The sequence below is a fragment of the Anabrus simplex genome, chromosome 12, assembly GCF_040414725.1.
Source record: "Anabrus simplex isolate iqAnaSimp1 chromosome 12, ASM4041472v1, whole genome shotgun sequence".
Lineage (NCBI taxonomy): Eukaryota > Metazoa > Arthropoda > Insecta > Orthoptera > Tettigoniidae > Anabrus > Anabrus simplex.
The window spans coordinates 97,682,769-97,696,062 of record NC_090276.1 but is presented as its reverse complement, the minus strand read 5'-3'; the positions used below and the strand labels follow the sequence as shown (position 1 = coordinate 97,696,062).

The 13,294-nt window shown below is 39.5% G+C and overlaps 1 protein-coding gene across 1 annotated transcript in view; it reads right to left on the bottom strand.

Moving 5' to 3' along the window:
• LOC136884421 (UDP-glycosyltransferase UGT5) overlaps positions 1–1,212 on the bottom strand; it is a 54,417-nt gene extending 53,205 nt beyond the window's left edge. Inside the window, exon 1 of the mRNA XM_067156567.2 lies at positions 990–1,212. Coding sequence (XP_067012668.2) covers positions 990–1,125 — 136 coding nt within the window. The 5' untranslated portion in view covers positions 1,126–1,212. The remainder of the gene's footprint in view (positions 1–989) is intronic.
• Positions 1,213–13,294: the final 12,082 nt, after the last annotated feature.

Here is a 13,294-nt window from a genome sequence, read left to right as displayed (position 1 = left end):
CATTAGCTTCCATATCTTCCCCACATTTACCAATCACCCTTTCGTGTCCTTCAGTTCTATTCCCAACTCTCGCATTGAAATCGCCCATTAGCACTACTCTATCCTTGCTGTTGATCCTGACCACGATGTCACTCAATGCTTCATAAAACTTGTCAACTTTATCCTCATTTGCACCCTCACATGGTGAATACACGGACACAATTCTTGTCCTAATTCCTCCAAATGACAAATCTACCCACATCATTCGCTCATTTACGTGCCTAACAGAAACTATGTTGCTTGCAATGGTATTCCTGATAAAGAGTCCTACCCCAGACTCTGCCCTTCCCTTTCTAACACCCGTCAAGTACACTTTATAATCTCCTCTCTCTTCCTCATTATCTCCCCTTACCCGAATATCACTTACTCCTAGCACATCCAGATGCATCCTCTTTACTGACTCAGCCAGTTCTATCTTCTTTCTTCCATAAGCCCCATTAATACTGATAGCTCCCCATCGAATTCCATTTCGTTCGCCAAGTTGTTTCCAAGGAGTCCTTCGCCTGTTAAATGGGAGTGGAACTCCATTACTCCCATAGGTCCGAGCCTTGCTTAAAATGTTCTGAGCTCGGTAAATTCATGAAGCAGGATGCTACCCTACTTGCACATAGTCCAAGGGAGGATCTCTCCTCTAACGGGTTATGGACCACCGGTGAATTGTATAGTCTTAGCCGCCTGAACACAAGGAGGGCCATGACTCAGAATATGTCCGAGATGCCCACTCCCATTCCATAGCAACTGGTATCCCGACTCTCAGGACCACTTACTAGGCCACTCAGCTGTTGCCCATGGTTCACGAACTAGAACGTGACTACAGTAACCCACAAACATGAACCATCCCATCCAGAAGTACTTGTCCAAAATAATCGCGGTGCTAGTTTGCAATGTTTCTAGGTTTAACGCTCTGCGTAGAAAACAGGAGAGATGAACCCAGGGAAGGAGCTACTCACCCTTCTCAGGAAAAGTATCCCGCACTACGATGTCCGTGTGGTTGGCGATGGGAGTCTGTAGGGGAAAACTGCTGATCACAGTCACCTGGTGTCCACGGCGGGCCAGCTCCTGCATCAGGACGGTGAAGGAAATCATGTGACTCCTAGCAGGGAACGGGAACAGTCCCAGGATCCTGGCACCGTGACTGGCGCTTGCCAGCAGGAGCAGTATCACCAGGCTTCTCATCCTGCAGGAGAAAACACTTTTTACATGCTCAGTATTGAATAAATATCTATTTATTTAACTTCACGTCGCACCGACACAGATATGTCTTATGGCGACAGTGGGACAGGAGATGATGAGAATTTGCATGGTGTGAAGAAAGGAAAACCAAGGTAAAACTTCAGGGCTGCCAAGACTGGGGTTCGAACCCATTGCAAGCTGATAGTTACGTGATCCAAACCGCGGAACCACTAGCTTGGTGCTCTCGAAGGTAAAGGCAGCTGGATGTTCATAATATCATAATATCATAATATCATAATATCATAATATCATAATAAAGACGTTAACAACAGGATACAAAAGTTGAAAGCTAGGTAATCAGTTGGGGTTGATAAGATTTCTGGGGATATATTGTATTGAAAAATATTGCCTTTATTTGATTACTGTTTGCATCAAGGAGCGATATCAAATTAGTGGCCGCAGTGTACAAGGCAAAGTGTGAGAAACATAAAGCAGATAATTACAGCTTGACATGTGTTGTTTGTAACCTCTCGGAAAGCATTCGTGCTCATTATACTAGACAGTTTGCGAAGGCAGTTTGAGTTTAGGAAAGGTTATTCCAGTGAAGCTCAATTTGTAAGATTCCAGCACGATATAGGAGATATTTTAGATTCAGGAGGTCGTATCGCTATTGACCTGTCGAAGACTTTTGAGAGGGTAGATGATGAGAGATTACTGACGAAAATGAGGGCTATTGGACTAGAGAAAAGAGTGGCTAGAAAACTAGCGTACCTGCGCGAGAACCCACAACCACTTTCTCCCCACATCCGTATGAAGGGCGAATTTATTTCCGACTTATTAACCTTCTTTGTATACAAGTTTGATGTAGTATCATTGGTATCAAGTAACATTTAACCGTAACTATCCCAGTGTATTATGCATGCCTTATCCGTTAAAACAAACATGAGTCATTATTCCGTAAGAACATCAAAGCGCACCAAACCAGGCATCGGTCAAATATTCGCGGACACTCAATCACAGGTCGGAAAATGGATTGTCATATCCTCCCCTCTAAACCTACAGTGAGTCAAAGTGAAACTCATACACCACTGTAACTAGTATGTGTTTACGAACAGGAATGTGGACAATAATTTATGTTCGCATTTTATGTGTGGAACAATAAAGATGTGTCTTGAATTATTAAGTCACCACAGGCAAGTTAACTTAGCAACATATAACAGATTGTTGCTGGGGCACGTCATACAGTCCTACATGGACAGTATGTTTGTGTTTCCACACCACATTCAGTTTGTTGTGGAGTTCCGGTGCTATCATGGGGCGTCAAAGAGGACAAGTGATGACTTTTTCACCATAAGAGAGGAAAATCACTCCGAGAAATTGGTAAACTTGCAAACAGGAGACATGCAACTGTACAGTTCGTTATAAATAGATATCAAAGTACACGCAGCATTGAAAATAAAGACGAAGTGAGTAGGAGAAAAATGTTCAACCTCAGGGAAGATAGTAAGACAAGTGAAGAGATTAGTGCTCCGAAACTGGCTGAGGAACATACCAACAAGAGAACACATCCAGAAACTATTCTACTTATCCTAACAGACATGGACGAATAGCTAGAGAAAGAAAACATTTGTTAGCAAAAATTAATGGAAAGAAATGGTTGAGCTTCGTTAAGGAGTATATAGAAAGAGATTTTGACTTCTGGAAGACCATTATTTTTGCGGATGAAAGCAAATACAACCTCCTCAGATCAGATGAAAAGGTTAACGTCTGGAGGAAACCAAGAGAGGAGCTGAAATTTAGCAATCTACGTCCAAGTGTGAAACATGCTGGATGTAGTGTAACTGTCTGGGGTGCATGCCAGCTAGTTGACCAGGAGAGTTGACTTTTATTCATGGGACCATGGATCAACATGTGTATCTAAATTTACTGAAAGAACATTTACGACCTAGTGCTCAAAAGCTTGGAATACTTGATCGATTTAAGTATTAGCAAGATAACGACCCGAAGCACGAAGCTCATAAAGTACGGATGTGGCTGCTGTATAATTGCCCTAAAGTATTCAAGACACCTCCGCAGTCACCAGACTTAACTTAAATATGATAGAAAATGTATGGCATTACTTAGAAGTAGCGATAAGAAAATACCAGATTTCGAGCAAAGATGATCTGAAAATGGCTTTAAGTGAAGAATGGAAGAAAATAGTTCCATCTTATTGCGAAAAGTTGGCAGAATCTATGCCTAACCGATTAAGAGCCGTGAACAGTGCTAAAGGGTGTCCTAAAAAGTATTGACTGTTAAAAACATTGTGTTATTGGAGATTGCTCAGGAACTACTTGAAGGTGTATCAGTTTTACTTTGACCTGTTTCATGCATGTTTAAGAATAACGTATTAATTTTCTTTGTAAGTATAAGAAATAGGAGTTGATTTACTCTGTACCTTAGTAGAGAAATGTGTATTTGTTAAATCAGAACCAAGAAGAAAATAAAGTAATGGTTATAATTTTGGTTTAATCCAAATAAACAAGCTTCCCTCTAGTGTATGAGTTTCATTCTGACTCACTGTATATGGCTAAGTTTTGAAGCATTCACTACGTTACCCTATTGTCGATTACTCTCAACACAACACGACAGACCTTGCCATGCTCGGTCGTACAACTGCTACGGCTTGAGCATACACCCACAATCTTAGTCCCAGTGGGGCTGAACTACGGCATCCAGATTGACGCAGTTCCTCTCGGGGACCTTGAAAACTATGGATTCGATATTACTATCTGTGTGCTAGGGGTTTCTTGCCCCCACAGTCGTATGTGTACCAGTGGGGCTGATCTTGTACTGGAGCGTGATTATTCACCTCAGTGAACCCCAAAACTATGGATTCTACATTAATATAGGTCGTTTTCTATCATATTACTCCATCCCCGCCCAAAGGAGTCCTACGACACAACAGCTATGCTCAAACGTACACGCATAATCTCGCTGCTGTAGAATCTTGGAGTTGACGTTGCCATGGTTACGGCAGTTCATTTCTTCATCCGATTCCTAGAGCAGGGGTAGTGTGGTGTCAATATCTCCATAATGGTTGGTTTTAGGGCCTTAAAAACGGTTTTAGGGCTTACCGAGTTTTGGTTTTTGTGTTAAGGGGCTTAAAATGAACTTTGTCTCGTCCTTGTACGACAAAATCGATATTTCGCCTAGTAATTTTATATCTCTCCCCGTCCCCGTCCCCCACTCGAATTGTTTTGAAAATAAAATACATCTCATGTCCCTCAGAGATAATATATATATTTACGTTAGTGTCATGCTTTTTTGACAGCTGTCTTCTGTTTTCTTATCTATATACACGATGTAAGCGAAGGAGTGGAATCACAGATTTGCGGATGATCTTATACTACCACCATCTCTGTGTTGCAGCCTTGACGAGATACCTCCATCCAGAACGGATAGGCCTGATCTAACCATCTACTTGCTGGTCTACTGTCTTCAACTTGTGTATGTTCAGTATTCAGCCATAAGGCTGGTTGGATCCTCAACAGCTCTGCCATCAGTTGTCATAGATGGCCTAGGCATCACTGAAAAGGCATACTAGGGAAATGAGGAGTGAGGCAGTTTCCCGTTGCTTTCCTCACCGAGCCAGAGTTGCTATTACATATCAGTCTGCCAAGCCCACTGAAATGCATGCACCAACCGACCCTATGAGTGACATTTTCACACCATTCATAGCAGGGCCTGGCTGCACAAGGAATGGCATTATTAGCATCGCTCATACCTCAGTCACTTTCATATCGTCAAAGCCAAGGATAGGACAGAGACAGATCAATGAAAGTAACAACATTGCTCTAGCCCATGCCAGAAGACATAGTGCACTGTAAACACTAGGTTCTGCCAGCAAAGGCATAGTCTTCAACTTTGCCTTGCAAAATGGTCTTTACCAAGTTGTCTCCTTCTCTTCTGTAAATGTGGCCAAGGAACTGGAAATAACCCTTACTTACAATGGGAGGATCAATGTTTCTTAAGGCTCAGTTCTTTCATAATGGAAATGTTAGTTCTTCCTTCCTTCCAGGTAAACGTAGCATTCTCCGCCAACACCACATCTCCAAGGCATCAATTCTATTTTTGTCTCTAGCATTCACGGTCCACAGCCATACAAAAAGAATGAGTACACTAATGATTCCACCAAGCGCATCTTCGTAGCTTTTGATATTCCCCAGTCCTTGCAGCACGACCTAGAACAAATCTCTATTTCACAGCTCCCCGTGACAGTGTGATGACAGACACAAGGTATACAAATTCCTTTACAATCTCCACATCCTTTAGACATCTTATCAGTTGGAGTTGACCTTGTCGATCAAGTACCATTAACCTCGTCTTTTTCATATTTATCTCTAGACGTAGTTCACTCTTGTAAACAGGTCAGTGAGTTTCTCTTCACTTACAGCGATGAGCGAAGTGTCATTTGCAAAGCGCAGGTTGGTAATTTTTCTGCCGCCAATCAAGATTCTACCACTCCAGCCATCGAGAGCTCTCATGAAGACACACTCTGCATAGATGTTGTCGAGTTGCCTTACTCCATTTCTCACACTGAAAATATCTGAGAGATCACCATTCACCTTATGGTTGCTGCATGGTTTTTATAGAGACCATTTATTATCGATATTAAATGCAGAGGAATACCAAATGATTTTAGCACCTGTCAAAATTTGCACCACATAATACCATCAAAGGCCTTTAGTAGTCAAGGAACTAAAAAAGTCAGGGACATAAATCTCACGGCTTTTGTCAGTTACCTGCCTCATGTTATCTCTCGTGTTATATGCAGTAGTACATGAGTTGCAGGGGGCCTAAATAATGTTGTGAGATGGCGAAAGTCAAGTTGTATGGTTGACCAAGAGGGGAAAGTCATCTTTACTGTGCTGACGGGCAACACAGTAAGTACCTAGGTGTAAATATTAGAAATGATCTTCATTAACGAGTTTGTAAAGATCTCTTCACATAATTAGGGGTTATAATAAGAATGTAAAGGAGAGGGCGTATGAGTCCCTGGTAAGACTGCAACTAGAGCATGGTTCCAGTGTATGGGGCGCACACCACGACTACTTGATAAGAGAACAGGAAAAGATCCAAAGGAAAGCAGCCCCACTTATTCTGGGTGATTTCCGACAAAGGAGTAGAGTTGCTAAAATGTTGCAAACTTTGGGCTGGGAAGACTTGGGAGTAAGGAGACGATATGTGCGACTAAGTGGTATGTTGCAAGCGATTAATATCATGGTAGATCCGCATTGAAAGTTATTACACCCTCCTGAGACCCAACGTAGTACAGGTGAAACTTGTTCATACAATAGGTTCATAAGAAGTGTTATGGAGTAATTTTTTATAGTGAGGCCCAACGGCTTAAATGAGGACTGTCCATTTAAGAAGATTTCATGTGAATTTGATCGTTTCTATGACACATTGCTGAAATATCTCGAAAACTTATGACTTTTAAGCTAGTAATAAGTATGCAAAGTTGGAACCTCGTTCTTTGAACGGGGAAACTGTAACTTTGAACTTGCAGTTGAAATACTCAATCTACACGATCAAGTCAACCTGGACCAGCTATATGAAGAATAATGTGAGGTGAATGATAACTTTACTGACTGTATCACTAAGGATGCTTAATGAAATGAAATGGGGTATGGCTTTTAGTGCCGAGAGTGTCCGAGGACATGTTCGGCTCTCCAGGTGCAGGTATTTCGATTTGATTCCCGTAGGCGACCTGCGCGTCATGATGAGGATGAAATGATGATGAAGACGACACATACACCCAGCCCCGTGCCAGAGAAATTAACCAATGGTGGTTAAAGTTCCCGACCCTGCCGGGAATCGAACCCGGGACCCAAGTGACCAAAGGCCAGCATGCTAACCATTTAGTCATGGAGACAGACATTAAGGATGGTGATGTTGTGTTTAATTGGGTGTAATTCTTCACAGTACTGCCTAAACAAAAACTGACAAATATCTCTGCTCATGTGTTTTATACTACGCATATCAGGTTCAAATGCTTTTGCGGTACGAGTGTTTTCGATGATGAAGAACGAGTGGACTGAGGTTAGGAACAGGTGTTCACCAGAACTCATAAAATCAGAGCTTCAAAGTGTAATAAATTTTGACATGTCCTGCAAAGAATTTTATAACCTAGTAATGAATGAGAGTAGATTCCTAGATAAAGCTAAATCAGTTTCAAACTACGAAAGTGATACGAAGCAGTATGGTTTATGACGTAAGTGTGAGTGGTTTTTGATCAAAAATGGCATTTAATAAAAATATGAATGCATGAGTCATTAAAAATATGTCCATATACAATCTTCCTTCTTTTTGTGAAGAAAGTGGCAACCCTATTTTTGAGGGTAGTGTATTAAAATAAAACTACCAGAGATGTTGTTCAGTAAGTCAAAACCTGAAAATATTCCTTTTTTGCTGACCGAAACTTGACAACCCTAACCTGGACGCAGGAAGGGCGTAAAAAGAATAAATGGTGCCGCAACGTGGAACGAAAAGAAGAGAAGGACAGAGCGATAAGAAGAATTAATGATCACCAACGTCGAACAAGAGAAAGAGAGGAGCAAGAAAAAGAGTGGCAGGAAGGAGGTAAAAAAGAAATTTAGATCCCAGATATGGATAAGAAAAGAAGAGAAGGAATAGACATAGCTTGGAAACTTAGATTAGAATAACATATCTAAGATAACAAGGAGGAGATACGATGAAGTATATTAATTTCATAGGTCACGACCATAATTGAATTAGGCTAAAGAAGGTTAAGACAGGATCTGAATTTATCATGGTTTGGGATGAATGGACATGGCTTGGTGAAGGAAATCTTGGGTAGCCCATCCCATAATTACAGAAAAGAAAAGTAAAGAAACTTACAGCTACGATGTAGAATTAAAGCTAGTATAAGTCATTAACGAAGTTAGGAACTCTTAAAGTATTGTCAAAACTTAGAGCTTATAACACAGTATCAGACATACTTTAAAATACTAAAGATGGCTAACTTAAAACAAGTAAGGGCTCAATTCGAAGAATATCGGAATGAACAGGAGGAGAAACTTCAGAAAAGAGATGAGGCATGAAGAAATAAAGAAGACGAAAGAGGAACAAAAAGGAATACTAGAAATCTTGCAGGAAATCATTGAAGAAACGAGAAGAGAAAGGCGACAAGATCAAGAAAAACAGAAGGAGGTGATAAGAAAGCAGGAGTAAAAACAGCAAGAAATGATGGAAGAGATCAGATGCATGAGAGAAAGTCAACAGAAGCAGGAAGAATTCCAGCAAAGCCAATAGGAATTTCAACAAAAACAAATGGAAGAGATGAGAAAAATGGAGGGGAGACAGAAAGAGATGGTCAAAATATAGATTGGACGAATCAGAGTATAGGTTGCATAGATTAAAACTGACATTGAAAGCCTACGCACGGAGCTGACAGACATAATAGAGAACAAGAATAGAGAAGTTTGTGAAGAAATAAACAAGATTAGAGAAGAACAATCGGAGAACCGAAACTTCATTCAGAACCTGAAGGAAGGGGAAATAAAGAAGTTGGCAGATAACATCGAGGGATTAAAAATAAATTCTCAGGAGAGATGGGAACAATGCCAAGAGTACATGAAAAATTAAAAGAAGGAATGGAAGCTACAAATACATCCATGGAGGTAAATTTTATCGTAGCCAGACACCAGATAGCAGTCCGACTCGTTGGCTGAACGGTCAGCGTACTGGCCTTCGGTTCAGAGGGTTCCAGGTTCGATTCCCGGCCGGGTCGGGGATTTTAACCTTAATTGGTTAATTCCAATGGCACGGGGGCTGGGTGTATGTGTTGTCTTCATCACCATTTAATCCTCATCACGACGCACAGGTTGCCTACGGGAGTCAAATAGAAAGACCTGCACCTGGCGAGCCGAACACGTCCTGGGATATCCCGGCACTAAAAGCCATACGACATTTTATTTTTACCAGAGAGCAGATAAATTAAGCATCATGAAAGAAGAAAGAATCGATAAAACAGAAGGAGAGTTACAGCAAATTCATAAGGAAATTCAAGACATGAGAACGGAAAATCAGGCAACAAAATCTACCATAGCAAGCTATAATGAGAGGAGGAGAGATATGGAAATCCATATTAACGAAAGAGAAACAACAACTGCAGTTACCGTAGAGTCAAACCAGAATACCAAAGACACAATGGCAGGGAATAGCAACAATAACACCGGCAATGATAAACATCATTAAAACTTACGACGATAGGCCTAAACACTTTAATAATACTGCAAGTATATCAACCAAGCAATTTTTGAGAGATGGAGGAATACTTCAGAGAGAACAGAATTCCTGAAGACAAGAGACTACGAGTAATTGAAAAACACCTAGATTCAAACCCGAATATATGGTACCAAGCATTTAAATGCAGCTTCCTTGAATATGAGGATTTCAAAATTGCACGTCTTAGAAGATTCTGGAATTCAGATGTTCAACAGCAACTTGGGCTGGAACTATACTCGAGAAAATATGCATTAACTGGACAGACAAGATTTAGGGACTACTTCTCATATCAATTCCACCGATTCCAAGACTTCAACGCAGCACCAATCGAATTAGAAGCGATAAAAACGTCCCATAAAAAATTCTCACCGGACGTGCAGAGATTGTTAGCCGCCGAAAACGTAGAATCAGCTGTGGAAATGGAAAACATCCTACGAAAGTTAGATATGTCAACGATACATCCACCGGGTAGAGTCATTCATAACTCAGGCAATGAAGAAGCGATAAATGTCGTAACACAAGAAAATACTGGGAAACACATACCAAGAGAGCCAAGAAATACGGCCAGAAACTGCGAGAGAGAAGAAAGGAGTTAAATAGATGCCAGTGTAGGATAGATAATGAATCTTACGGAAGGTACAATGTGAACAACGGATTCATGCCGTATCACTGGCCAAACAATCGATTTGGAAGGAATAGGAACCGATACAATTATCGTAGAAGACCAGCATATGATGACAGACGAGAACAAGACTTCAAAGGAAGGGAATAAACTAATAAAAATATATTCAGGTTCTGCGAGAAGCTACGCAAAATAAGGAGAGACGGGAGCAAGCCATCCGAAATCAAGACGAGAATGGAGACATGGAAGGTGCTGAGAGTCTTGAGCTCCAAATACACAAGCGCAGAGAAAGAGGAGAGCGCGGATTGAACCGAAGTGCACGCCAAGTTTTAGGGCGAACTCAGATTTATCCGAGAGAAAAAAGAGACAACCTTAGAATAAGTCTAGACGTAGAAAAATTCAAAGAAGGAAAAAGAATGGCAAAATTATAAGCTGGATAATTGCACAAGTTGATTCATGGGAAATAGGACCAGATGAGCTAGTAGATGACAATATAATTAATGTAAGAACGCAGCAGTATAACTTACCACTAATCATAATAAGATAAATTGGAAGAGAACTCATTGTTTAATAGACTCCAGAGCAAGCATTAGTGTCATATCAAATCCACTATTCTTGGAAACCGAGAGAAAGATCAAACTACCAACAATTCCAGTATCAGGGGTAAAGATCAGAGGTATTATCCCAGACAAAACTGTTGAATTCAAGATGCAAACTTACCTTAAAATTGGAATAGGAAGTCAAAATTTCGAGCATCCGTTCATAATCTATATATATATAAAGTAACTTGTCCTGACTGACTGACTGATTCATCATCGCCGAGCCAAAACTACTTGACATAAAGAAATGAAATTTTGAGGATACATTCATAATAAGATGTAGGTGCTCGCTAAGAGAGGATTTTTGGATATTCCGTCTCTAAGGGGGTGAAAAAGGGGGTGAAATTTTAAAATGAATGTATCTATATCTCAACACTTTAAAGGTTTACAGATGTAAAAATTGGTATTTAGAATCTCCTTTAAAAATAAGGAAACACGTATTTTTTTGTTTTCGGAAAATTCCAATGGGAGGGGTGAAAAAGGGTGAAATAGTGGTTGAATGCCTTTAATGAGGATACCGGTACGTATATCTCAGAAACTGAACATATTACAGACCTGAAAATTGGTACTTTTGATCTCTTTTAAAAATAAAGAAACACGTATTTTTTGTTTTTGGAAAATCCAATTAATGGGAGGGTGAAAAGGGGGTGAATTTTTAAAATGAGTGAATCTATATCTCCAAACTTTTAAAGTTTGCAGATGTAAAAATTTTTATTTAGAATCTTCATTAAACATAAAGAAACACGTATTTTTTGGTTTTCGGAAAATCGCAATAGGAGGGGTGAAAAGGGGTTGAATGCCTTTGATGAGGCTACTTATATATCAGAAACTGAAGATATTACAGACCAGAAAATTGGTGTTTAGGATCTGCTTTGAAAATAAAGAAACACGTATTATTATGTTTTTGGAAAATCCAATTATTGGGGGATGAAAAGGGGGTGATTTTTTAAAATGAGTGTATCTATATCTCAAAACTGTTACAGTTTATAGATGTAAAAATTGGTATTTAGAATCTCCTTTAAAAATAAAGAAACACGTATTCTTTTGTTTTCTGAAAATCCCAATAGGAAGGGTGTAAAAGGGTGAATAATGGGTTGAATGCCTTTAATGAGGCTACTTATATTTCAGAAGCTGAAGATATTACAGACCTGAAAATTGGTATTTGGGATCTACTTTAAATGTAAAGAAACACGTATTTTTTCGTTTTTGGAAAATCCAAATGTTGATGGGTGAAAAGGGGGGTGAATCTTTTAAAATGAATGTGTCTACATCTTAAAACTTTAAAATTTACAGATGTAAAAATTGGTAGTTAGAATCTCCTCTAAAAATAAAGGAACACGTATTTTTTTGTTTCCTGTAAATCCCAATAGGAGGGGTGTAAAAGGGTGAAAAATGGGTTGAATGCCTTTAATGAGGATACATATATCTCAGAAACGGAAGATATTACAGAGCTGAAAATTTGTATATGGGATCTCCTTTAAAAATAAAGAAACACGTATTTTTTTAGTTTTTGGAAAATCCTATTAATGGCGGTTAAACAGAAGTGACAAATTGGGGTGAATTTTTTGAAAGATTATCTTGGAAACGTAAAATGTTACAGACGTAAAAAGTGGGCGTTTGGAATCTCCTGTAAACGTAAAGAAACACAGGTGATTTGTTTTTGGAAACTCCACTTAAGGGGAACCCAAAAGGGGTGAAATTTTAAAATGAGAATTTTTACAGTATATCTAAAAAAAAAACTTAACATGTTACAGAAGTGAAAAATGGTATTTTTATCTCTATTAAACATAAAGAAACGTGTATTTTTAATTTTCGGAAATACCACTTGGGTGGAGGGGGGTGAAACTGACTGAAAATGGTGTTGAATTCTTTTAATTAGGCTACTGATATCTTAAAAATGAAGATGTTACAGACGTGAAATTTGATATTTGCAATCTGCTTTAAAAGTAAAGAAACACGTATTCTCGGAAAATCCAATGAAGCGGGGGGAGGGGGTGAAAGATTTGAAAAATTAATTGACTTTAATTGTATGAGAATATATACATCTAATAAAATCTAAAGTTGCTACAGACGTGAATGTTCGCATTTTGATCTCCTTTAAAAACAAAGAAAAACGCGTTTTGGTGGGGAAACCATCTTGGGGGGCGGGAGTGTAAAGGAGTTGAATTCCTTTCATGAGGACACATAAATCAAAAAATGAAGAAGTTAGAGTCGTGATAATTGGTATTTAGAAGATCCTTCACTATTAAAGAAACAAGTATTTTTACGGGAAAATTCACTTAGGGGGGGGGAGGAGTAGTTTGAAATGAAGTGACAAAAGTAAATTATATTTATGGGGATACTTATATCTCAAAACTGGAGGTAATAGACATGAACATTGGTGTTTTGAATCTCCCTTAAACATAAAGAAACACGCCTTCTTTTAATTTTTTTGGGGGGGGGTTGGCAGTAAAAACTAACGGCGGTGGGGTGTAAAAGGAGGTGAGACCAATTGATTTTACTGTTCTTAATGTACTTATAAGGATCCTCCGTTGCTCAGGCGGCAGCGCGCCGGCCTCTCACAGCTGGG